The following is a 26,052-nucleotide window of genomic DNA, read 5'->3' on the forward strand; positions in this document are numbered from 1 at the left end:
AATTCTAAGCCAGAGGGACAAACATTTGCTTTTTTTTTTTTTTTTTTTTTTGGGTCGCGGCTCGAAACTGCAGATGCTTTCAACCTTGATGTTTGGCGCTGTCAGGCAGAGCGGCAGGATTTGCATCTTTGTGCAGCTTTGGGAGATGTGCGTTTTTGTGATTTTCCTAGATGGACGCCAGCAGCAGGAATTTAGTGCCGATCAGGGTCCACTCGGCCCACAACAACAGACTCACGACCACTGCTGCTGATTTCCGTCTTAAGCTGTTTTAGTTGCACATGAATTATATCTTTGAAGGATGTTTAAACCGACATGCAAAATGTTAGGACAGAGATCACGAAGAACACAAGAAACTGCCTTGCAAACAGCATGTTTCAGCTTCTTCTTTCTTACACGAGACGACAAACTAAAATTTTAGCTACAGAGCGCTACGTTACAAAAAAAACAACACAAAACTGTGTTCTTCAGCCACCTAAAAGCATCAATTGCAGCTCACACCAAATCAAGCTGCTTCATAAAAGCTGAATTATAGGAAATGTGGTCAAATTAAAGATAAATGTATTGATGTAAGGTAATAAACTGTTGATTACAGTGTGACAATCAGGATGATCGGCTCTGCAAAAAACAAAAAAAATCTTATTTTACACCACAAGAGGGTGCAACAGATCCAATTTAAGTCAAACTTCCAACTCACCACTTCTCCCCATGAGTAAAACCAGGGTTATTAAACCCATAACACACTTTGATAAAACCACTTCTGCTCACTGTGTCCAGCTTTTGTTTTTCTTGCAAAACCCACCTGCAGTGACGTTCACCTCTACCTGACAGCTGTTTCCCCTGAGTTCGCTCTACCCGCAGTTCAACTTCTATTTTAAAATCCGAGTCCGTTTCTAAAAAAATTCATGGTTTCAGGCCGCAGTGGGACCTCTTTGCTGCAGCCTGGCCGTCCGCGCGGCTACAAGTAGCAGCGCGCTGGTGACGACCTCCAGGCCGTAGGAGAGCCAGGCCAGGCCCAGAGACCAGCCGAAGGAGGTGTGGATGTAGGCCAAATCCTCCTGCCCCACCAGCCTCTCGGTCTCATCCAGGGCCTGGTAAGAGTAGATGATGTAGAGGCTGGCACCGCAGAGAGTCAGCAGACCTGGGTAATGACACAAGTAGAAAACAAGCAAACAAAACAGTTTAATGTGCAGCGATGGGTTTTGAAGTGGGGCTCCCGTGGATAGGTCATGAACAATTAATATCTTACTTGTTGTAGATAGCTCCTTGAACGACCTCAGTTTAGAAAAAAAGAACGTAAGTCTGACGGGACTGATGAGCTGAAGGTAAGTCCAAACAGAGCTAGGACCAAAGTGGATTGCTGCCATCTTGAAACAGCTTCAATCTCCAAAATTTCACAGTGGTTCATGTGAACGCTTCTTCATCATCATCATCATCATCATCATCATCATCATCATCATCATCATCGTCATCGTCATTTATGTATAAAGCACTTTAAAAACCACAGTGCTGTACAGGTAAATCAAAACTAAAAGGAAACAGTAATAAATAAAATAAAATAATAAAACTTCATCTTTATGTTGGCGTCAGTTTGGCATTAATTGCATGGAATTTTACCATCGTTTGCAAGCACAGCGATAGCAGCTAGTGTACCATTTCAGATACAGCTTGGGGGGAGAATTTCATGATATTTCTACCAGAATAACTATGCAACACAAAACTGACTGTCGTGTAAAGGCTTAAAGATTGGTGTTTGCATGAACTGTTTTGAAATTTAAAAAATTTGGAGTTGTTTTAAGACGACAAAATCTGCTCTGGCAGTGAGTTCACTCTCGCCATATAATGAAGCTAATAACGGCTAGTCTAAGCAGAGCGGATTTTAGCGACTTCAAACAACTGATCTATAGAAATGGATTGACCTACTATGAAATGTTGGAGACTGAAGCTGTTTTGTAGCTCGGGCTTAGCTGCGTTTGGACCAGCTGTCAGTCCTGTCAGATTTTGCCACCATTTCTCCAAACTGAGCCCGTTTAAAGAACCATCTACAACAGGTAAGATATTCGTTGTTCATGGCTGCGTGTCTCCCAACATAGCTGAGCATATTGACTTGTTAAATTCAGGAATGCTGAATAGAAACAACATAAAGGCTTTTGTTTTTTTCAATATTTTAATACCGGAACTAGACTGGTACGGCCCCATTTATTCATTTTACACAGATGTTTTTGAGCACACACTTTGAACACAAGTATTACTCCTGTATTTCTTGCAGCGAGAGCCTTGATCCAAAGCCGGCTAAATTGGGTCTTTGCAAATCTCATTTTGAGAGGCAGGAAATGCGCTGACGCATATCTGTCCCCCCCGATCATCAGAGCCTAGTCCGGGACGCACGCATACACGCACGGGCCCCGCAAAGTTTCACGGCGTTGCCATTGGAAACCCTTTTAATTTTGACAGCTTGCTCCTGGTTTTAGAGGATGCAAGTGGAGCTACCCAGGGTGGGACTAATAAAGACTTTATTACAATTACACCCCGAGGTGCAGCAAAGTGGAGATATGATGAGGAAGCCGCGTCTGATGTCTCGTTTTTATGCACTTCGCTGCAGTGAGCGGAGCAACAGAAAGACATGGAGGCACAGCTGGGAAATGACTGAACTACAGACCATACAGGAAGGATAGTTCTGTTATTAATTAGCTGCTTTATCCTGTATTCTGTGAAAGGAACTCAGTAATTGGCTTTCGGCTTGTTTATCAGTTTGTTTTCTATCAGGCAGGCGAAGTAGGATAATCAAATGAGACAATTTTTGGAGACAAGATTTTTAGTCTGGAAGTGGCTTGATGCCAAATTTGGTAATGCCACTGTGTCCACCGGTGGAAGGAGGGAAAACTATAGTCCCTTCCATGAGCACAACGGCAAGTTTATCATGCGTAACAACATTTTTATATACATTAAACTAGTATTCCTCGAAGAAATCCTTATCACCCACTGCACTGCATGCCACAGTTTTAAACTAGGATCATCCTATAGTGAAATATTTTGAGTTATAGACGTTTTGGTCAAATCTTGAATTAAAAAAAACAACAAAAAACATTATGCAAAGTCGAAGGCAATATTGCTGGATCTTACATGATCTGTTAGCGCTCGGAGTGCGAGTTGGGAATTTTAACTCGATATTTGTAAAACTGGCTGAGTTACAGCCATTTTTGTGTTGGCTAAGGTCAATTAGCTGTTGCTGCCACCTTGAATTGGATTGACTTCAAAGTTTAGTCAGTTGTAGATGTACAACCAATGACTTTCTGAGCGTTTCATTAATATCTGTCCAGTGGTTCAGGAGGTAGTTTGCTAACACAGTTAACTCTAATAGGTAAAGTTAAAGTTTCAGGAAGACTCTTGGCCACTGCCACTCCAAACTTTGCTTCAATATATTGTTATTATTCACTGAAATCATTATCCAATACAAGTCAACATCTTGGGATTGTATGGCTGTGGATTTTCTGTCTAAAGTCACTTGAGAAAATGCCAGAAGAGGAGATCTTTGTATCTGCAGATGACCTGTCCAACACTGATTCACAACCACTCGTGTCTTCAAGCCATTGTTTTCTTTATGCAGTCTTCCCAACTCAGTAGCAATTAAAAGGATTCCTCGCTGCTTCAGGTGAGGATTGAACTCACAACCTCAGCATGACTTAACACTTGATACTGTCTTATAAGTACCGTGCGCTGACCGATTGTGCCACTGGAGCTCACTGGAGCTTTAGAGTGTGATTTACAAACTGTTTGGAGTTCGAAAATCACTGTTGTCAAACATTTGCAAATAATTCTAGAAGGAATTTAAGATTGTGTATTACTTATCTAAAGATGTGCATATATGACATATGACAGCTCAGGTCATCAACCAGTTGGTTGCTATTTGTGTTTGTTAATGATCCCAGCCTCTCCTCATATCATAATGTTGTGCACACTAAGTCTTTACAAGCCAAATAAAGACTCCGTCTGCTCCAGGTGAGGCTTGAACTCACAACCTCAGCATAACTTACCACTCAATACTGTCTTATAAGTAGACATAAGTACCGCGCGCTGACCTATTGCGCCACTGGAGCTTGCTGAGTAGCCATGTCAGCCAAGAACCCCATAGTTTGATGACTGATACGTCTTCATTTGGAACATGTTAAAACAATATACCAAAATAAGTCAGTGCTGTGGTCAAATGTGAAGCAAATAAAGTTGCTAAACTAGAAGTCAACGAGCTCCAGTGGCGCAATCGGTCAGCGCGCGGTACTTATAAGGCAGTATTGAGCAGCGAGTCATGCCGAGGTTGTGAGTTCAAGCCTCACCTGGAGCAGACAGAGTCTTTAGTTCCCCCAGGGATTCAGAGACTGTGTGTAAAGACAGGCACAGGTCAGTACAAACAAATGTCATAAGTGAACGTGGAAGTATTAAACAATTGGAAGTAACCAACCCCAAAAGACCTGGAGAGACCTGCTGGAATCAGATCTGAACTGAGCAGTTTCTGCCATAAAAATAGGGCAAAATAGTTTTTAACTTCCTAAGTAACTTCTTACCTTCTTTAGAAATGTTCACAAGACATCCAAATCCGGTGTTAACAACAACAAAAATAAGAACAGTAATCATAACTCTGCGTTCCTATGTGGTTGCAAATCGGATTGATTGTTTTGAGTCAAATATTGGGGGATAAATTCAGAAAAAAAAGCAAAGCTGCCTAACAAGCAGCTTAAACGCTGAACCGACAAGACACTCACAAGACGACTGGGATCTAATTCAAGCCTTCATCCGGCTCCATCATAATCAAGTTAGACTATAAAGAGTCTTCTAGTGTAAGTGTTAGACTATCACACACTCTGCTTTATGAAGGTCACGAGGCCTCAGCAGAGAGAGAGGAGCGTGTGAGATGGTTTAAGATCACAGCAGATGTTTTATTACCGTAAATATCCAGACTGACGTTGAAATGTTAACATGGTTAACCAAACTGGAGAAAATTGGCAGCATTTCTGGGAACCAAACACAGCGAAACACATTTTATGATGTTGCGATAAAAGCGTGCACAAATTGGTCAGAGTAATAAAACTAGAAGAATAAATAAATAATAAATAAGGGGCGTTTTCTGTGAAAATGCTGAGGGCTGAGTTTCTTTGCTGAAACTGAGCTGTCAAAGTTAAAACAAGCAGAACCGATGCAAAAATTAGCAAAACATCAGCTAAAAGGTGAAACCGGCATTGGCAAAACAGCAGGCCAAACCTGAATTCAGCTCATTAAAAACTTAAAAGCTAAAAATAAACAAAATAAAATAAAAAATCCCCCAAAAATACAAATACCACAAGTCTGCTGAGTGTGTGCTGAAGTAGTTAGATGCCGAAACAACACAAGGAAAAAAGTATAAGTATACATCTATAATTGATTAACTGTGGGGGCCAACTCAATCCAAGATGGCCACCACACCCAGCTGATCTATAAACGCACAACAATGGCTACAATTCAGTTAATTTCACGAACACTGCGCTAACATTTGGTGTGCCTGTGGCTGAGAGTCGTTCACAACTCAAGCTCAAAAAGCGACTCTTCGCACAAGATTTTTACTTAAAACCTGAGCCGTAACCGTTGGAGTCAGCTTGTCTGTCTGTTAGCAAAATATCTCATTGCTCGCTGGATGGATTTCAATGAAACTCTCGCAGAGTAACCACTGAAAGTACGTCTACAGCTGATTAATGTTTGGAGTCAATCCAAGTCAAGATGGACGCCACAGCTGGTGGACATTAGCCAACACAAAAATGGCATTAACTCAGCCAGTTTGGCAAATATTGGACTAAAAATTGGCGTGGTATTAACTGAGAGTCATCCCCAACTCATATTCTGAGCGTGAGATTGCAGACAATGTTGTTTTCGAGGTTTGGAAAGGGTCTGCGTGCACAGCTGGTCAAAAATGTATCCCTGTGAACGTTTAAGCAAGTAAAATGTTGTTTGTAGGGTTTAAAATAATAAAAAAAAGACATCAGATACTAAGAACTTTGCTCAGTCAGTGTTTAACAACGCACCCGCTGCAGCTTAGAAGCCATTTCTGTGGCATTAGGGGGATTTTTACCCATAATTCCTTTCAAAGGGTTCTGCTTGTATGAAATGTCTGGCCGTGGCGCACGCACAGCTCCTCGCTGTACAGCTCGCTCCTTCCCAGACGGTCTGTAGAGGGTTGTCTGTAGTTTCTGCACAACTGGAACGGTTTGCTACTTCACCGAAGCGTCTATTTTTTCCTGCAGCCAAGCACGTGTTTGGATTTGTTGTCGTAGCGATCGCGCAAACAGCTCTTGCAAAATGACGTCAAGGTGAATAAATACAGTAAAAAGGTATTCCTCCCAACATAAACTATGATCTAACGTATAAACATATGTCCTGTTCCTGGGATGTATGGACACCAGTTATTTCAGTGTTCTGAGTGGTAAGGTTCGATCAGTCTTAGAGCAAAAAAAAAAAAGCTTTAAAACTTGCATTGCACAACTTCTTTTTTCCTGTAACCATTTTGGTCAAACCTTAAAAATAAATGTTATGTGCAACGTTACTTGATATTGCGATGGATTGGGCAATATGTTAGCGCTTGGAGTATGTGTTTGGAATTACTCTCAACTACTACCACACCAGATTTTAGTTCCCTATCTATAGAACTGACTGAGTTATTGGCATTTTTGTGTTTTCTAAGGTTAATTAGCTGTGGCAGTCATCTTGAAATGAATTATTTCTAAAAGTTAATCAGCTGTAGATGTACATTCAATAATTATTTCCTGAGAGTTTTATTAAAATCCATTCAGTGGTTCTTAAGATATTTTGCGAACAGACAAACAAGGTTATCTCAAACAGTTAATACCAAAGTTTTAGGTAGAAATCTTGTGTAATGTGTAGCACTCAGAGTATGTGTTGGGGATGACTTTCAGCTACTACCAGACCAAATTTTAGTTCTGTAAATGTAAAATTGTCTAAGTTGTAGCCATTTTTGTGTTTTCCAATGTCAGTTTGCTGTGGCGGCCATCTTGAATGGGAATGACTCCAAACATTAATCAGTTGTAGACGCACATCCAGTGACTACGCTCTGAAAGTTCCATTACCACCCGTCCAGCGGTGCGTGAGATATTTCGCTAACAGACAGACAAACACAGACACAGTTGAAGATCAAACGTGAATTCTCATGTCGAGGTAAATATAAACATGCACACACAGAGCTGCAGGACGGAGTACGTGCGTTCCAAAATGCTCCGAAGCTCAGTTTTACATCAAAGCGACCAAAACACAGAGAGTGAAGAATGAGTCACCCAGAAGGCTGTTTACTGTGCTCGTTAATACGGAAAACTGGGGAGAAAATCCTGGCCTGTCAGACGCTCTGTCCCTCTCTGCACACGGACACTAAATTACTCTCCCGTGTCAGAAAAACCAAGCCTCGTTCCATTTAAGCAGCTCCTGTTTTCTGTGAGCTGGAGCAAATGATGCGAAGCAGAGCTGCGCCGCGTTTTCCTTTGTGCTTGTTGGGATAAATCCAGTCTCCTCTGTCAACACTGTCTCTCCCGGAGCTTCAAGGATAAATTAACATTTCAATCTTTCTCCTAGGTTTCTCTTAATGCAGCCGTTATTATCGACCTGCTGCTGAGAGGCAAAAGGTGGGTCTGTCTGTCTGTTAGCAAAATATCTCATGAACCACTGCACGGATTTTAACTAAACCTTCAGGAAATAGTCACTGGATATCACTCTACAACTGATTAGCTTTTGGAGCGGATACAGCTCAAGATGCCTGCCACAGCCAGCTGACATCTTATTTTTGTCAAAATAAGACAATTTCAGTCCAGAACCCTGGCGTGAAAGGTGGTGGGCGACATGCATTTCCATCATGGAATGCTCAGTCTCTAAGTAGTAATAGTTTGTGTTTATTTGGGTCCTGAGAGGGTGGCTGAGCTCCCATCCTTGGACCTGACCTTTGCACCTTAGAGGATGGAAGGGAAAAACAGAGCCAAGTGCAGGAAGTGAGCCCTAACTTACTGCAGATGAAGAAGTAAGAGGCTGTGGCGGTGAGAAGGACCGGGCTTCTGGCCAGGGAGCTGACCAGTCCACAGATCCCACCGAAGAGCAGCAGAACCAGGCTGAGGGGAAGCAGCACCACGATGGCTCCGTGCATACCTGGGGTGGGAAGACACGGAGCGGTCAGTGGACAAACGCCACCTGGACACGCTGAGGACAGTCACCATGAGCGCAGCTGGAAGATGAGACTCACTGAGCATGCGCAGCTCAGACTCAGAGTATCCGGAGGGGTCGGCAGAGAAGGGGTCGATGGAGTCTGCGTGCGTCTTCCCATCTGGACGCAACGACACGGACAGAAGCAGCAACAATTCCCCTCATTCAACAACAACAACAACAACAACCACTCAGAGGAGACAACTTCAGACACCTGTTATGAGACTCGGCCGGGAGGAAAGTCAGAGAGCTGTACCTTCGTTGACGCTCCACAGTCCCGAGTGGGAGCTCATGTCCTCGAAGTCGCTCATGTTCCTCGTCTCTATGATGAACCAGTAGTCGGTTCCGAGGGAGGTCGCCAACAAGGCGAAGCTCAGAAGCCCGCAGACCCCGGCTGTCACCACCAGAGCTCCAAATGTTACCTTCATGATGCGCGGCTGGAGGCTCAGCTCATGCGTAACGCACAAACCCTGAGCGCAGATATTTGTCACTTAAAAAAAAAACAACAAAAAACACAATATTGTTTTTTTAAAGAGGTAACTTCTCGCACCGCTGCGCAGAGAGGAGTGTGTCTGCGCTGCGGCAGCTCCTGTCAGGGAGGGACTTGGATTCCAGAACGGGAGGCGCGTTTACGCACGGCACGTGTGGGCAAAGTACGGGCCGAGGGCCACAAGCGGCCCTTGAGCCTCCTCAATGCGGCCTCGTGCTAAAATGAAACGACTTGTAGAGATGACTTTTGAGGACAGTTAAACCAAGGCTTGTACCGTTAAAATGTAAGGAAACGATAAGACACTTTTTGGGGACTTAAATGTTGAAACCAAAGCTGGCGCAGCTTCCCCACAAGATGGTCCCAGAACAAGCTTTTAAGCTCCGCCCCCTCCACCTTAAGGAATGGGACATTTGTTTTAGTAGATTCTCATACCTTGATGCTGCATGTTCTATGATTCTTTTCTTTTTTCATGTTTAGTTATTTCATGCTCTAAAACAAGCTCATGTTACACCATGGCTGTGTGCAGGGAAGTAGGCGGGGCTAAAAGCCCCCATATATTAATGTAGCAAAACATGCCAAAATTGCAGCTTTTTGAAAGCAAGCCGATTTATTTTCATTCAGGCTTTGCACAAATTGAATATGAATGCTTCAAAAATCATTGATAATTTTACCAAACAAGTGTGATTTGTGTCCATCTTCAGCAGACACTGTGTGAGAGACGAAGGACACCCTGAACAGGTCTCCAGTCCATCACAGGGACACATAGACAACCAACCAATCACATCCAGGGACAATTTAGAGTGAAACATGGATGCCTTTGGTTTGTTGGAAACAGAACCTGGAAACTTAAAGGTTTCTCCATCCTTACTGTCTTTTTTTTTAACCCAATACCCAGATATTAAAAATATTACACACTTCTCTGGTACATGTCGGCACCCCAAAATTAAAATAAACGAATAAGACAAATTTTGTTGGATTTCTTAAATTTTATGCTGTTTTGGCAAACAAGACCGAACAGTAAAAATCAGGAAATCTGCTTTTTAAAAACAAATATCCAGCCATGCTTCCTTTCATCACCAAGCAGTTTTACAGTTAGAGTAAAATTAAAACTCATGACTAAAACAAATCATTTCAAATGATTTATAGCCTCATATAATAAACTAAAAAACAAAAACTGATATATTGAAAAAGAACATTGAATGAATACGCAAAAAGCAGTAAAATATTTACAGCCTAACAAATCAAAAGAAGTGACAAATGTCTGAGATCTTCATCTTCACTCCTCTCCCTCGGCCGCCTTGATGATATTGGCTCTTTTCAGTTTGGCTGCCTCCTCAAACTTGGTAATGGCTGCATTTCCAGTCTTTTTCTGTCAGAAAAACAAATAATTCAACTCAGTGCTGAGGATGACGTTTGTTGTTCTTGCAGGACTATTTCAGAGACATTAATATATTTTCAGAAATTTAAAATAAAGATAATTAAGCAGTTAAACATCTGTTTAAAAATGTCAGCATCCTGATAAACACCTTGAAGACTCAACATCCTACATTAGGCGGCATAAAAGGTACAACAAAGAAAGATACGTCGCCAACATACGATCATGGATTTGTGCTTCTCCTTGTGTAGTTTGAAGAATTCCTCCACACTCAGCTCGTCTACTTTTTTCTTCAGGGCGATGAAGTGGCAGGATGATGAATGGGATTTGTGCTCTTTCCTTGAAAAGAAAAGTGACAATAAGGAGAACAATTACTGAATTTTTTATTAGCTAAAACAAGAAGTTTTGATTTACTTTAAACAATACTGTACAATTTTTAATAGCTATAAAAGAAAAGCTTGTAAGTAATGATAAGAAACACTGAAGTCAAAATTAAACTTTTATGTATAAATTAAAAAAAGGTATGAAAGGTATATGGACTCTTAATTGTAGCTTTAAAATCTGACGGTGGATTTCTCTTTTTCTGAACAAATAAACACACAAGTATAAAACTTTTACAAATTCTCATTTATTTTGGCAATACGGTCCGCTGAATGTCACTGAATCCCATACACAGGAAATGTTTGTAATTAGTCAAAAGAAAAGTGGGGAAGCGTCCCCGTATTGTAAGGCTGTGGCAGTCCATCCGTGACGTGGGGCCTGCATGGACCCGTGTGGCTGGGGTGGTACAGAATCTGGAGCAGGACTGGCTTCCTGCCTGGACTACGAGCTCATCCCACGCACGCTGTGCTCCAAGAGCTCCAAGTTGGTGCAAAGATCTCAACATTATTTTACAGTTTCTCTGCATTTTATACAAGCAGCGTCTACTTTGCAACCCCTGCAACATTAGGAGGTCTATGTCAGGCCGTGTTAGCCCAGTTCCACTGTGTTTATATAAAGTTTCTCTCCTAACAGAGACATGCAGGTCTCTGTGCCTTTTTAGCACAGTGGGGTCCAATCCTGGTCCTGGAGGAGGCCACCATCCTACATGTTTTAGATGTTTCTCTTCTTTAATTAACCTGATTTGAATGACTGAGTGATTAACAGGCTTCTGCAGAACTTGAAGACCTGCTGAAGAGCAGAGAAACAACAAAGAGGCTGGATAGTGGCCCCCTCCAGGAGCAGGGTTGGACACCACTGAATCTAGTACAAAGCTGCATCCTGACATGGTTCAACATGGTGGTATTAATGGGAACGCTCTGCTAACAGATGGTGCTTGGTGAGGGCGCAGGACAGCATCTTAAAGACGCAGAAAACAGCAAGGAAAAACCTATGTGTTGAGCTCTAAGGGTGCTGCAGAATATCCAAATCTGCTGCGATCTGTCCACGTCCTAATTAGTCACGGACACCACCGCATCAGGGTTGTAATCTTGTGTGAAGGAGACCAAACTGAGCAGAGTTCAGAGGAAGAAAAGACTTTAGTTCTATTTTTAAGAGGCTGATGAGCTCCTTTACGTCTACATACCTTATAGAGTTCAATTTATCGGTCGACCGATTTTAATTGGCCGCCTTTAAAATAAATAAACAAAAAGTCGCCTATCAGTCACGTCTGTATGTAATCAATTAACAAGCAGGAAAATGAAGCTGCAGCAGCTGCTACAACCTGCTTACTGCAGCCCACAATTTAGTTTTTTTTATGAGGGAATACACTTCTGTATTTTATTTTTAGTATACAAAATCTTCTAAGGGATGTTTTTTAAAGTAAGGCAAATTATTGTTATATTGTGCTAAATGGAAAACACCTAATGACCAAAGATGAAGGAAAAACAAAACAAAAACTGATGTATATCGGCCATTGGTTGCCCTGATTTCTCAAGATTTGTGTCAGCTATAGAAAAACTCATATCGGTCGACCTCTAATACCTTAAATATATTTTACTTCAAAAGATGAGAAATGACTTTATATGTACTTTTGTCACGGGTGACTGAGGACTGTTTTCTTTATTCTTTCTGTAAAATAAACCGTTTTAAAATAAGACAAACCTAAACTCGTAAAATTACTTCAAAAACCTCTCCTTGTTTAGACTGTGCCGCAGTTAAAATAATAAAGTTTTGGTTGAAGGCTGCTCTTACTCCGGGTCGTCCTCAGGTTCCCAGCCCTCCAGCTCTTTGAGGCAGAAGAAACACATGGCGATGTCTGGACTGTTTTCTGACGGGGTGTGGACGAAGCCAGCTCGGGCCATCTAGAAGAAAAACAGCAAATACACCATTAAAGCAAGAGAAGCCAAATATGTTTGCAAACTCAAAGCGATTATAAATATATTTGACTCATTATAGAAAGCTATATGGCAGATTTATGGCCTTTTAAACCCAACAGAGTCCATAAAGCAGATTAAATAACCATATTTACATAAAACATTTGTTTTGAAGCCCTTACAAGCCCTACTCTACTTGCTTATTACAATCATTAAAAAGTTGTCACCTTTGAGCATTTTATAATAAATAAAAACATTTTTCACATTAGACATAAGGAAAATACCACTTACTGGGACTTTGAAGTACAATCAGCATTTTTAAGTAAGGACCATTAACTCTGTACATGTATGTTTAGATTTAGGTTAAAACTGTAAAATAAGTTTTTTTCACCACTTTCCTCCCCACAAAACAAAAATATATATATTCTAAAATAAGTTAAGTGTAAAAATAATTATTTGCCTGATAACTTAATAGAGAAATAGAGAAATAATTATTTGCCTGATAACTTAATAGAGAAAACTGCCTGGCCAGTGTCACAACTCATATGTTGTCTCTTCCCACTAAAAAGGGTTTAAAAAACATTTTTTAATATCCCACAAAGGAACATTAAAAATGTTTTTCTTCTTTCATCCCTTATCTCTCTCTCTCTCTCTCTCTATATATATATATATATATATATAACCACTCCTTGCAATTAGATTTTTTTTACCAATTCTACCTCCAGATGTATTATGTTTTTAACAAATTAACACCGTAGATGACACCAAACTAGTACTTTTAGTTTTATTTTACCATTTTAGCAGCATCAGTAGAGGCTCACGCGCTTTACTTGAGAGGGATTTTCCACACAGGCTGCTCGTAACTAAGTAAAAGTACAATATCTTTCATTTAAGATAGAACATACAATCCCAGCACTCCTAGTTAAAACGATAAAATACCTTAATAAGCATAATTTATTGAGTTAAGTGACGGTGTGGGTCGGAAGTGGCGCTTTTATTGTTGTGACGCCGTTTTAAACGTTAACTCACGTTCTCTGGGGTGCAGGTGCAGTCTTCGTTGAAAGGCCAGCCTTCAAACGTTTTTAGTCTGTTCTCGTAAAAATACATTTTTAAATCCACTTCGCTGAAAGGGTCCATGGTCTTAAGCGTCAAAGTAAATAATAAAAAACAGCTTCTCCTTAAACCCGAAGTCGCGTCACCTCCTGAAGCTGACGAACGAAGATGGGCGCTTTCAAATTTCGGCGGATGTTTTTCCCCGGCTGTTCTGATTGGTGGATGAAGATCACGAGGGTCGCTCTGGCTTCTTCTTCGTGGGATAATGTATGCGTCAACAATAACGAGACGCCCCCAAATGCTTGAAAAAATTATTTAAATGACTAAACGTTGTTTAACTATAGCCTAAGGAATAAATCAACATTTATCTGACTCTCTATCCTCAGTAAAACAAAAACGTTTTCAAGGCTAAATCTACATCCGCCGTATTGCTTCTCCATTTCCGGTTTAGTATCTTGGGTAATGTAGTTCGTTGTAGTTCTTTACTGTTATTGGTCAAAATGTGTGGCGCGGAACTTTCTGTGCCTTCTCCCTGCCGTCAACAACCGGTTCGGGTTTACCCCGTTAACTTCGACCCCTCAGTTGTGTTGTAAATAATAAATATACACACGGAACGGGCTGTTTTCTGCCTCTAAGTCCGTGCTAATGGAAGGACGGTGCTCTGTTGAGACTTGGGCTGAATTCGGGCTTTTAGGAAAATCAGGCAGACCGAAGGTCAAGCGTGGGTTTGGAGCGAATATTTTCATCTGCACTGGCTGCGAGGAAGTCTACGTCTTCAGTGCTAATGAGAGGAAACTCACCGTAAGTAACTTTAGTTTGCATTACCTGTTTAATAAAGTGGTGAACATTTTGTGTTGTTGTTTTGCAGGTCGTCCTTCAGCTACCTGGTCCCGTGAATGATTTGGTTGAGAGCCACGACAAGCAGCTCCTTGTGGCATGCCGTTGTGGAGTTTATTGTGTGGACCTACAGCTGCTGTTACACAGGTTTCAAGCCTCAAACTGCACTCTTTCACAGTAGCTTCCCATTTGTGCCCCATGTCATATTTGTTAAACAACCTTCTCACCTCTGCAGGGCTCACGGCTCCTCAGGCGATGCCTCCTCCATTCCAGCTGAGCTGAAAATCTCCTCTGAGTTTGTTGTTGTGGATGCAGACGGAGTGTCGTCTTTGCTCCTTGTTGGCTCTGTGCTCCTGACCCTTAGTCAAACCGACACGTCCTGGCTGCTGACTTTGTATAAAAGTCCCCAACAAACACAGCCCACCGCCTATGAGGTGCTCGGTTCATTCCACCTGCCACAGATTTCACCTGTTGTACACGACGACACAAAGTTAAAGGCAGGACGAACAGGGAGGTCTATTCTGCTCTGTGCCCATTTCGGCAATAGGCCCCCACCTTCTTCCTCCTGTGATGCAGTAGACACGAGCTATCCCCACTTCTGCCTCAAGCCTGTTCTCTTCAAACTTTTGTTCGGGGTTGAAGCGGCTCTTGCCAAATCCCCAGTTGTTCTTTGTGGCCTGCCAGATGGGCGCTTGTGCTTCCTTCCTCTGGGTCTGCCAGGATCACGGCTCCGAGTTCTCCATAGCCTCGAGCAGCCGGTTGTGTTTGCCGGAGCATCTGTTGTCGTGGAAACAGATCCAGGACATGCACAGTGCTTGGCGGTGGTGGGCGAACAAGGCAGAGTGGTGCTGATTAAGGCTGACAAAGCCGGCCCAGAGAGAAGGGGAAGCCTCGCCCGTTTCACCGAGGGGTGCGTATCAGGACCTGTGGAGTGTGGCTTCGTGGATAAAAACTGTCTTTACTACAGCACTGGCTCCGACCTCCTCACACTGACGCTGTCAGAGGAGTCAGCTGGGAGAGAGGACGGAGAAAGGGGTGAAGAGGCCCTCCGAAGCCCAACCAGTCTGAATGTGTGCGGGGTCGCCGCTTTAACCGAGCCAACGTGCAGCGCTGCAGGTGAGCAGACGAGCAGCCTGACAGCCAAAAGGAGAAAATCACCTAGTTCGTGCAACTTTTTTCATTAAAATGTGTGTGGCTTTCTTTACAGTTCAGAATTCAAAAGGCCCAGCATTCCTTGAAGGGATGCATATTAAACTAAGATCATCTTATGTTAAGAAATTATGAGGCTGTAGCTGTTTTGGTCAAATCTTAAAAATGTTATGAGTGATCTCATGCGATACTGCGAGATTTCCCACTCAGTGTACGTGTTGCGAATGACTCTCAGCTACTAACACATCAAGTTTTAGCTCAAAATCTGATAAATTAACGGAGTTATGTCCATTTTTAAGTTTGCTAAGGTTGATTAGCAGCGGTGGCCATCTTGAATTGGACAGACATACAAACACTTGCAAAAACACTGCTTTTTTTTACCTTTTGCCTTTCAGTGACGGGCAATAATTAGATCAGAATCTCTAACAAACTTCAAGTAGAAAGGTTCACAATATTTAATGTGATGTGTGAGCAGATACAGGAGGTAGTGGCGGTCAGATGAAGCTCTGTGAGACACTGAAGCTTTCTGACCAATTGGGTTGAAAAGTGGTCTAATAGAGGCTTTGAGTGCTCAGTAGTGCCCCCTCCTGATCAGAAAGTTTAGGTCGAAAAAGATGCAAAAAGGCATTTCAGCATTTGCTCCTTGTTCCTGTCCTGAATGAGTTTACTGACGTGCATCGGAACCTGGACTTTGACTGAACACATCAAGGATTTTTTATTCTTGTTCAATAGTGTTCGCCGTCAAAATGATTTCATTGTAAAAACGAATGTATTTTGTGGCAAAACTGAGCTAAAAATCCATGATGAAAACTGGTGTAACAGTGCTAATCCACTTCCATCAGCAAACAACCTACACAACAAGTCCGCTGCATTTCTTCTTACATAGAACGTCAAATATAAACTTGAAGGAAAATAATGTAATGTGGATTAAGCGTCTTTATCATTTTTGTGTCTCTGTAGAACTTCAGATATTTCAAGTTTCATAAACAAATATTTAGAATGTATTAAGTTAGAATGTATTAAGAAAAATGTGTCTGGAATAAAAATCCACAGAGGAAATTCCCTGATTATTCATTTGATGACACGATATCTGAGAGAATGACTTTGTAACTCGGTAATTTGTCTTTAAGATGCTCCTGGAGCAAACAGGCGATTTGATATTCTTTTACGTGTGGTGCCCCGTTTTAATCGCTGACTCTGAAACTACGTGCATGAAGTTTCCTCTTTTGTCCCAGGTGACGTTCAGCTGCTCGGGCTGACAGTCGGAGGGCAGCTTCGGAGCATTAGGTTACCCATGAGGAGACGGGGTGAAGGATCGCCCCGGCCTCCCTCCTCACAGGTTGGCCGCAGCGTCAGGGACCTCCTGTCTGCCATCGGGGATGTTTGTGAAAGGTAACCATTCTGGGGAAAATGGCTGAAACAGCATTTGTGTCTGTGGTCAAGCATTTTTTAGACTATCCTTATTTTATTGTTTTTTTTTTTTTCTTCTTTTTTTAGAGCGTCAGCACTAAAAACAGTCATCAAATCCAAAAACCAAATCCTGAAGCAGCTGAATCAGGTGGTAAACATCAGTTTCCTGCTGACAAAGACCGAAGAACCTTTTCCATTTGAAGAGAAGCCCATCGGATGTCACGCCACGGCAAGCTGGAGCAGATCGCTTCAAAAAGACACCTTAAATCTGAAATGTGTCCTGACTAACTCAAGTCCTTACGTCCTGGAGCGAGGCTGGACGCTGAGCGTCACCGTCTTTCCTCTGTCCTGTTCGTCCAGCACAGGAGAGGGAACCTCATCCACTAATTTTATGTTCCCGTTCTACAATCTGCGCCCTGGGGAAACGTTAGAAGTGTCGCTGCCAGCCGCAGCCGCAGGCGACACGTCTTACCCTCTGACTGTAAACTGCTCACTCATCCTTTCGCTTTCAGGCTTCCTGGGAGAGGAGGAGGTAGCTCGCCTTCCCGGCTGGCAGAAAAGTTGTTTCAGTTTGCCCTTAAACACGCTGACAGTGGACTGGTTGCACGCCTCACAAGTAATCAGTCCCACAGGCTCCCAGTCCAACAAAGAGACAGACACTCTTCAGGCTTTTCTAAGCTCAAGGCAGATCGGGTGCTCCAAAGGAGACGGCGCCTCAAAGCCGGAGAGGTATTCCGCGAGTGTACGGGTGTCATCGGAGTTACTGAGGGAAACGCTGACGCTGAAAAGCTTTCATTTGGACACCAAGGGGCCGGAGCTGGCCTCTCCAAATATCTGCTTCTCTCTACTCGACTGGCTGTTCTTCGAAGCTCACGGAGGGGTGAAGGTTGGACGCGAAGGAAATGAGATCGACTCGAGCGGCTTGGCGATTCGAGCCCGTGCTCCGAATGGAGCCACCGTTAAACTGAGTGCAAAACAGGTGAACCAGTAATCTGAGGAAATACTAGAGGTTATTCCATTAATACGGATAGTTAAAGCTAAAACGGGCAAAACAAAGATGGAAATCTGATCTAAAAAGAGCAGAAGAGTTGCTAAAAGCAGCAGAACAGTAGCTAAAAGCTATAATCAACAGAACAGTAGCTTAAATTTGTAGAACAGTATCTAAAAGCTATATTCAGCAGAATAGTAGCTAAAAGCAGCAGAACAGTAGCTTACATTCATAAACCTAATGCTAAACAAAAAAAAATAACAACACCTTTGCTAAAATTTGTAAAACATATCTTAAATTGAGCAAAATGGCAACTAGAAGCAGCAAAACTGTACCTAAAATTAACCAAACAGCAGCTAAAAGTAACAAAACTGTTCCTAACTGTAAAAGTGGCAGAATGTTAGATAGAAGCTAAAAGCAGGAGAATGGTAGCTAAACGTTAAAAGTGGCCTGAGAAGATAAAAATAAGTTTGTTGAAGCAGATTTCAAAGAGAGCTGAAGACATCTCATTGCATTTCTATGGGGATTTTATTGTAAATAAGGTTTAATAATTTGAAAAGTCTAAAAGTTACAAAAGGGGAAAGTTACAGCACCTTTCCTCTAGTATGTAGCAGTAGTTAGATTGTAAAAAAAACAAACAGAAGAAACAATAAACAGGAAACAATGGTGTTAATCCTGAATCAGCGGTCGCACCATTAACACTCCTGCATGTCTTTCGTCCTTTAGATAAACGTAGCAGAGGAGAACCCTGGGAAGGAGGAGGGCCTGGTCTGTGTGGAGGTTCGGATCGAGAGCTCCTCGGTCTCCGCAGTGTGCGGCCTGCATCACGCCGTGCTGCGTCGGATCCAGGTACGAACGCCCCGCGCTGTCCATGTTTTCCGGACAAGCCTGTGGTTGAGTGGAGTCCGCCTGTCGCTTTTAAACTCTTTTCATGCAGCAGTTTTCAGCGCCGCTTGCAAAAACCCGCATGAAAAGAATTTTCTAAATCTCAGCGGGAAGTGGCGGAAGAGCAACTTTTACTTTCTGCTGCAGATCTCGGTTGGCGTCTTTGAAACTGCGAGGCAGGTCACCGACCTTTGAGTTCCGTACCTCACTTGTTCATAACCTCCAGTGTTTCAGCTGAGACACTCGCATTGCTCATGTTTTCAGACTCAGGTTAAGATACAGAATATGATTATTTGGCTCTTTTACACGATTTCTGTTCCCGAACGAGCGTGGCAGACATGCAGCCTGCAGCTGATGATTCTGTTTTAATTTGCATTTGAACAAGGAGCATTAAAAAGAAGAAACTGTTGCAAGATTTGGACTGGATAAATACGTTTATGTAAGAGACATAATAAAAAACTGTTACACTCCAAACAAATATATATATTATTCCATTTTTCCCCTTTACGACTTAATAAAATTTGGCTTGTTCCAATTTCAGAGCGTTTTCTTTCTCCCATAAGTTGACATTTTTATTACCCTGAATCATCACAGAGCCAGCTTGACCTCCTTAGGTTTATGAATCTCGTTTTATCCGTCATCGTAGAAGAAAAAACGGTTCTTTTTTTCCTCCTTCATAGAGTTTGTTGAAGAAGGCTCCCGAGAAAGCTGCTTCCACAGAAAAGGTGCAGAGATTGGGACTGAGAGGAGCGCTGCAGCAGGCCGAGGTGAGGTTTGTTTTACTGTGTACCTTTTTATCAAGTACAAAAAATGGCCATAACTCAGTCATTTTTTCAGATATTTAGCTCAAACTTTGTGCAATAGTAGCTTAAAGTCATCCCCATGGCATGCTTTGAGCTGTAATGGATCGTGTGGAATCTTTATTTGAAACTTTAGCATGCAAGGCAGTCCAATGTGATGCATTACATTAAAGGTTCGTTGTAGGATAGAAAGAAATCTTGTTCAAATTTCACCTTCAGTACCAACTGAATAGCTGGTGTGGCCTCTCTCAGCTGCTGTCGTCACATATTTTTATAAGCTCTTTTAGCTTTTTTTTCATTTCTAATCCAAATAAGAGCTGGCGTGTGTGTGTGAGTGTGTTGGAGTTTAATAGATTTCCCGTTCCTTTCTCTTTCCTTCCCTCACGTCGGCAGATCCAGCAGAGTCGACTCTCAGAAGCCTTGAGCGTGGGCATGTCCTCGAGCCAAACGAACCGATTCCTTCTTGGCGTTTACCAGGAACTCAGAGCGAATCCTCTCCTCGTAATTTAACACCTACACAGCCGCCCCCCCCCAGCCTCGTTCGGCGCTCTGTAACCCTGACTTTACAACCGCACGAACAAACAATCTTTGCCACATTAAATATGCTTTTATATCACGCTGTAAACACCTGCTGGGGGTTTTTATTTTACATACAGAGGCAAAACTTTGAAGTTGCTATAATTCACCTATGCATTAAAAAAAACCCACATTTTAACAATTGTTATCAAGCTTACTTGTCATTTGAATGTTATTCTTTGAATCACAAGTACAAAGCCACAGCCAGCAGTGACGCATTTGTGTTATCCAAATGCAAACTTGATGTTTTCAGTAAAGAATCGAAGAAGTGCTGCAGGAAGAAACACATTTGGCAGCAGAGATCGGTACAGAAGGTCAGGCAGCAAACTGTGGATTGGTCTGCTTCCAAATGGACTAAAGCAGCTACTGGGACTGATGGGATATGAGTGACATCAGCTCTCTGCTGTCTCTACGTTTAGTTTTACTGCAGATGAAACGTTATTGTTTGGTCACTTTTGTACCAAAAGAAAATCAAGGTTTAAGGTCTGAAGGGTTTTTTTTCACTTTATCACTATAATCCTAAAACTCCATGAAAATAAATCACTAAAAAACCTTTCTATGAGTTCCGATTCGACCTATTTTCCATCTAACATCACTGTTTGATGGGATCGAACTATTGCACAGACAACGTGCTTTGCAAAGGTTTTAAACCACCCCTGATATCTTTAAGCTTTGCCTTTAAAGACACCGACTTTTATCGGGGTCTTGATCAGTTCTTCAGGCTTTCTGGAGGTTTTTCTTTGGACTTTGGCCGCTTTCCTCACACCTGATCCATTCTGTGGACCGAATTTCCAGCTAATGACTTTATGGGAATTGGTGCGGAAGATCATTTTAATCTTTGGCTCCTTGGAAGCAGGACATTAAGGAATGGGGGAAGACTCTGGACTTTTGCACAATATTATGCTTTGCTTGAGTTCTTCTGTTTCTTTGCTTAATTTAAATATTGCAACTTAAAAGGTGACTTTACACAGTCGTTGCTCAAAAAAGCTAAAGATCTAGTCTGGTTGGGAATTTGCTGCGGCTGAATTATTAACCTCTGTGTTCCTTTCATACATTGGAGTTCTGCTGAATTCATTCAAACCTTTGGAAATAATAAATTTTTGCGTTTTTAGTGCTGCCGTTAAATCCCACAATCCTGGTAACAGTTTCGTATCGCTAAAACAAACATGCATTTTATAAATATATCAATATCACCAGTGAAACCAGTAAGGGTTTTTTTTGTATTGCTGCTGTGTTTTATTGTTTTCTTTTGCAGTCTTCTGCTGTTCCTACAGGTGGTTACATGAAACCGTGTCATTACTGTCTGCTAATAATCATCCTCGCACACCTCTGCCCGGCACAACTTCTCTGAGAGAGGCTTTCACCTGTAATGATTGCAGTATCTATCTCAAATGGCAGCCCGAATCACTGTTCTTACAGACTTAATTATGGACAAGAGCCGTTACAAGTCGACATTACTTTCTTGGCTCGCTGATTCCGCCTGCAAGAGAGAGGCGGTACAACGACGGCGCGGCCACAGATGAGAACAAGGAAGAGGTAATGGAATCCGCATGCCTTTTTATTTCTTTAGTTTCAGACAGTAACTCGTGCTTGCATCAAACATCTATTAGAAAAGGAAAAAAAAAAAATCCAAAGGAGTAACACAGATCTAATTTTGCAGGTTTGAGATCTAACTAAAAACACTGTTCACATAGTGGGATTATACTGCATGGTTGTTTTCCTCCTCTTCCTTCACCTGTCTGTATGCACACCTGAGTCCTCTTTGCCAAGAAGTTTAATGTTAGATTACTGATTCATGTAAAAGTGGAGCTTTACTGGCCTCAACCGATTTCTTTCTTTCTTTTTCTTTTATAGAAGCGTTATGTCTAAGGTTTTGGACTCTTAATACTCCCACAGGGCAGAGCTGCTCCGGCTGAGTCCGTCTCCTTTCAGGGTGCCTCCCTGGTCTCCACGCAGGTATCTGCCATTTTTGCCCCGGATCGCGAGGCGCCCGCGCTCCAGGAGCTCCAGAGCGAAGTCCTCCGGCGCCTCGCCGTCTGAACACACCAGCCCGGCGCCGTCCACGTACCAGAACCGCCCGTCGATACCTGCGCAGACAGAGACGCACCAATGACGGGAGTAAGTATGGCAGGCAGTTGTGTCATGTAATCAAACTATGCTTTTATGTTTTATTTATGTTTTCAGAAATCAATATTAGGATTCCTCCTAAAATGAAAGATATCTGATATAACATTCTTACTAGTAAATGTTTAGGGGATGTTTTAATATTTAATGTCTAGAGTCAGCATTTATATTTTTGTCTTGTTTATAGTTTCTTTTTTACATAAAAAAATATTTCTACATACTTTGTGCTATTTTAACCATTCATATATCAAAACAGGAATATTCTGTTATGACCTGTAGTGTTTGTATATTTATACGTTTTGAATTATTTAACTTTATTTACAAAAAATCCCCCTAGAAGTAAGTTTAGATCTCTTCAGTTCCTTCAAAAACTTTGTTCTCTGAAGTCTACTTCAGCTAACCTCTATTTTTATCTTCTTAATCTCCTTTTAGCTACTCTCCTGTTAGCTTTTTCCAACAATTTTGCTCACTTTGGCTTTTAGCTACTGTTTTGCTAATTTCAGCTTTAGCGACGATTGTGCTGATTTCATTGTTAATTGTAGATTTTATTTACGATTTAGCTAATTTTATCTTTTCGCTACCTTATTGCTAATTTAAGCTTTTATGCAATGTATTGCTGATTTTAGTTTTTAGCTACCTTCTTGTTTTAACTTTCAGGATCCAGTTAAAAATTCATTCTCAAACAAATTTCAGCTGTCTATCAGCACTCCGCATTCACACAAATGTTTGCAGAAAATCCAGTTTCTTCAGTTTTATTGTAACTAACTCTTAGTCAGTATCCAAAGTGACTTTCTTCTTATCCGTAATTAACATTTCAGCTACTTAAAAAAATTATTGTGACAAATGGCGTCACTTTTGATGTGTGTTAACCTTCCACCTCCAGATATCCTCAAGCTCTACAGTGGAGCAATTCCATAATTTTTATTTCATTTGTTTTAGGTTGAAATTACATCTCATCAAATGCTTAGTAGATTTTCAAACAACTATATATTTTTGACATTTGTAATTAAATTGCTGCTAGTTGTTATTCTAATTACTGATGCCTGAAATAGATTTTTACCTGGTCAGTATAAATACTGCATTCTCCCGATGACAGTTTTACTAATTGAAATGTTTTTTCAATTATATACAATTGCCTGAAATTGAATTTATTTTCTAATTTTAGATCTTTATTTTGAAATATAACAATGGGAGATATCTGACACACAAGTATCTCCTGCTAAAGTCTCTGTTTCTGATATTAACAATGTTCATTCCAGAAAAGAAGAATGCAGTTGTGGAAATCTAAAGCAGAACACCTAAATCAGTAAACATGAATGAGAAAAGTGACGACATTTGTTAAATGAAGACTGACGTTTGAGATACCTGAGATGTTAATTATGCTTGAAATACTCATTTTAACTAGGAAGAATCAAATAATAAAAGTTTGCTTTAAAGATCCTAATGATAAACTGGCTTGCCATACAGTAATTACATTCTAACCTTTAATGTGGTAAGCCCCGTTGCTGAATTGCAGGGTGAAGATGTCGTAGACTGATCTGCTGGCGTCCAGCGTGTTGGAGTTCTTGTGGTGGCAGATGAAGCCGTTCTCCCCCCTCAGGATCAGCATGGGCCGGTTAATTAGTTTCAAGGTGAGCTGCTCGTCCTCACCTGGGAGCGGGAGAGGTCAGCGTTTGTGTTCAATAACCAAAAAAATGCACGAGTAAAGAGAGACGAGGAGGATAAAACCAGTTACCTATGGAGTCACTGACTGCAAGCAACTGACCGTTCTTCTTGATGCAGATGTATTTGTCATTGCTGGCTTTTAGCGCCACCTTGTGGCTGAGCCACTCCACTGAAAACATGCTGTTTGCTGATCTATTGGAGAAAGAAGATTTTTGTTATTGGACGTATTCCCATTAACACACTGAATGCACAAATAAAGTAATAAGATACAAAGCAGGCTTTCCACAAAACGTGTCTTTAACCCTGTTGCTTTATGCAGAGGGAAAAAAATGTTCTTGTGTCACTTCAATTGATGCTGATGTTGGTCGTATGTGTCCACCTGTTACAGCAGTGTTCACTCACACTTCTGAGGCCGTGCTCTGGATGCCTCCGTGAGCCACCAGAGCCCAGTAGTTCCCTTGGCTGGTGCGAAACGTGCACTTCTTTGTCTCCTTGTCAATCTCCATCTGAAACGTCTCCGTGTCGGTCTCGTCTTCCTGATTGGCAGCGAGGCTCACTCCTGATGGAGCGAACGAAGCGCACCGTCATTAACTCATTAAGGCCACATGCGACAAAGGCAGAGATTTCTCCTGTAGAGCTATTGTGACATTTCTCTTTTCAGCTTTCTGGACTAAGAAACGCTGATTTGTACTCATAAACGTGTAGAAGAAGTCAATAATTTACAAAAAGCTGATGGTTCATGCAGTCCTTAAAGGCTGACTTTTTCAAGTTTTTCACAGAAACCCTCAGGATTTTAGGGGACTTTTTAAAGCAAATGTCAAAATAGATCAAAGACGCTCCACCTGGCTTCCTCGATTTTTGGTACCTTCAGAGTATTATATGGATTCTGTGGATGTAAAAAGAATGCAGCTAGAACACCAAAGAGAGTTGTTTTCATGCACAGCCTGAGCTGATTTGTTTGGAGGCCTGGATTTTATTGCCCTTTTCTTGGGGTAAGATACAGAACTCCATCCAGTTCGGTTAAAGTGGCATTATCCTGTCATTTATTCAGCTACTCTAAAAAATGCAAGATGTCAAATAAAGTATATCTGTAAAACTGAGTTGGAGCCATTTTATCGTTGACTAAGATCAGTTAGTTATGGCAGCTGTCTTGAATCAGGCTGACTCCAAAGGTTAATCAGTTGTAGATGCACATCTAATGATTACTTTATGAAAGTTTCATTAAAATCCATTTTGTGGTTCATGAGATATTATGCTAACAGCCAAACAGGGTTGACTGCAACATTTAATTCTAAGGTTTTAAGCAAAGGTGTTGTGTCATGAGTAGCCCTTGAAGTATGTATAGTGAATGACTATCAGCTACTACCACACCAAATTTTAGCTCAATATCTGTAAAGCTGACTGAGTTATAGCTATACTTGTGTTTACTAAGGTTGATTAGCTGTGGTGGCCATCTTGAATTGGATTGAATCCACAAGTTAATCAGTTGTAGATGTTCATCCAATCAATGCTTCCTGAGAGTTTCATTAAAATATGTCCGGTGGTTTATGAGAAATTTTGCTAACAGACATGAGCAGTGTCCACTGTAGAGCAACTTCAGTTGTCTGCTTTAGCCTTTGCAACTTTTCTAAGCTTTTTTTTTTTTTTGGCCACAATTTCTGATTTGCAGAATTTTCCTGGAAAAATCAAATCAAACAAAGACAAGAAGCACAAACCGCAACTGCAAAGTTGTCAGTTGTGACACAGACAAGTAAAATCTCTGTTTCTGTGAGATGTTGATGTCGTTTTTCAGCATTTCATTTCCATGTCAGTAAACGTGTTCATCAGAAATAAAGAGAAGTTCTGAGTAAACCAATGGAAGTAATATACAGAAAACAGGAATTAAACCTTTTCAAAAAGTGCTAATTCAGGAAATCTCAGATGATGTAAGTTTCTGATTATTGTCACTATCAGCAACACCTGAAGAAAGATCGCGCCTTTGATCGACAAACATTTTATAGCACCGTCTTGGCAAGCAATTATCTTTGCATTTTTCATTGCTTATGCATTGGAGAGAAAAGCAAACGTGAGAAAGAAACGTGAACACCGACACCCTTACGTGCTCGGATGGTGTGACATCCTGCTTCAGAGACAAAAAAGGGTCTCTTTATTAACCGATAACTGCGGTACTTCAGCAGGTTGGAGCCTGG

General features: G+C 41.5%; 4 protein-coding genes and 3 non-coding genes across 8 annotated transcripts in view; 2 read left to right on the forward strand and 5 right to left on the reverse strand.

Annotated features, from left to right (window-relative positions):
* Window positions 1-29: 29 nt before the first annotated feature.
* On the reverse strand, window positions 30-8,771 carry tmem235b (transmembrane protein 235b). Its single transcript, XM_017418387.3, has 4 exons — window positions 8,474-8,771; window positions 8,258-8,338; window positions 8,026-8,163; window positions 30-1,138 (listed from the first exon to the last, which is right to left on the reverse strand). The coding sequence occupies exons 1-4, from the start codon at window positions 8,643-8,645 to the stop codon at window positions 909-911; spliced, it is 621 nt and encodes a 206-aa protein (XP_017273876.1). The 5' UTR covers window positions 8,646-8,771; the 3' UTR covers window positions 30-908.
* trnai-uau lies at window positions 3,642-3,737 on the reverse strand. Its single transcript has 2 exons — window positions 3,700-3,737; window positions 3,642-3,677 (listed from the first exon to the last, which is right to left on the reverse strand). It is a non-coding gene; the product is annotated as a tRNA-Ile (tRNA).
* On the reverse strand, window positions 3,989-4,094 carry trnai-uau. The gene is made up of 2 exons: window positions 4,057-4,094; window positions 3,989-4,024 (listed from the first exon to the last, which is right to left on the reverse strand). It is a non-coding gene; the product is annotated as a tRNA-Ile (tRNA).
* trnai-uau lies at window positions 4,241-4,336 on the forward strand. The gene is made up of 2 exons: window positions 4,241-4,278; window positions 4,301-4,336. It is a non-coding gene; the product is annotated as a tRNA-Ile (tRNA).
* Window positions 8,772-9,678: 907 nt separating the features above from the next.
* birc5a (baculoviral IAP repeat containing 5a) lies at window positions 9,679-13,661 on the reverse strand. Its single transcript, XM_017418373.3, has 4 exons — window positions 13,406-13,661; window positions 12,255-12,364; window positions 10,304-10,421; window positions 9,679-10,076 (listed from the first exon to the last, which is right to left on the reverse strand). Exons 1-4 carry the CDS (start codon window positions 13,511-13,513, stop codon window positions 9,984-9,986), a joined length of 429 nt encoding a protein of 142 aa, XP_017273862.1. The 5' UTR covers window positions 13,514-13,661; the 3' UTR covers window positions 9,679-9,983.
* Window positions 13,662-13,691: 30 nt separating this feature from the next.
* faap100 (FA core complex associated protein 100) lies at window positions 13,692-22,097 on the forward strand. 2 transcript variants are annotated; one of them, XR_005234347.1, is made up of 9 exons: window positions 13,692-14,230; window positions 14,298-14,413; window positions 14,502-15,382; window positions 16,651-16,807; window positions 16,913-17,804; window positions 18,540-18,662; window positions 19,379-19,465; window positions 19,892-21,610; window positions 21,971-22,097. XR_005234347.1 is itself a non-coding variant. In XM_037980983.1 (8 exons), exons 1-8 carry the CDS (start codon window positions 14,075-14,077, stop codon window positions 20,006-20,008), a joined length of 2,529 nt encoding a protein of 842 aa, XP_037836911.1. In that variant the 5' UTR covers window positions 13,692-14,074; the 3' UTR covers window positions 20,009-21,892. The 2 variants fall into 2 exon arrangements, 1 of the variants encoding a protein (XP_037836911.1); XM_037980983.1 differs by lacking the exon at window positions 21,971-22,097 and having other exon boundaries at window positions 19,892-21,892.
* The window catches only part of fscn2b (fascin actin-bundling protein 2b, retinal), a 12,621-nt gene continuing 8,180 nt past the window's right edge, over window positions 21,612-26,052 (reverse strand). The window contains exons 4-7 of the mRNA XM_017418308.2: window positions 24,266-24,422; window positions 23,934-24,055; window positions 23,681-23,848; window positions 21,612-22,161 (exon numbers count right to left, since the gene is read on the reverse strand). Of these exons, the coding sequence (XP_017273797.1) occupies window positions 21,956-22,161; window positions 23,681-23,848; window positions 23,934-24,055; window positions 24,266-24,422 (653 nt within the window). The 3' untranslated portion in view covers window positions 21,612-21,955. The remainder of the gene's footprint in view (window positions 22,162-23,680; window positions 23,849-23,933; window positions 24,056-24,265; window positions 24,423-26,052) is intronic.

Source organism: Kryptolebias marmoratus, linkage group LG17 (assembly GCF_001649575.2).
Source record: "Kryptolebias marmoratus isolate JLee-2015 linkage group LG17, ASM164957v2, whole genome shotgun sequence".
In the NCBI taxonomy this organism is placed as follows: Eukaryota; Metazoa; Chordata; class Actinopteri; order Cyprinodontiformes; family Rivulidae; genus Kryptolebias; species Kryptolebias marmoratus.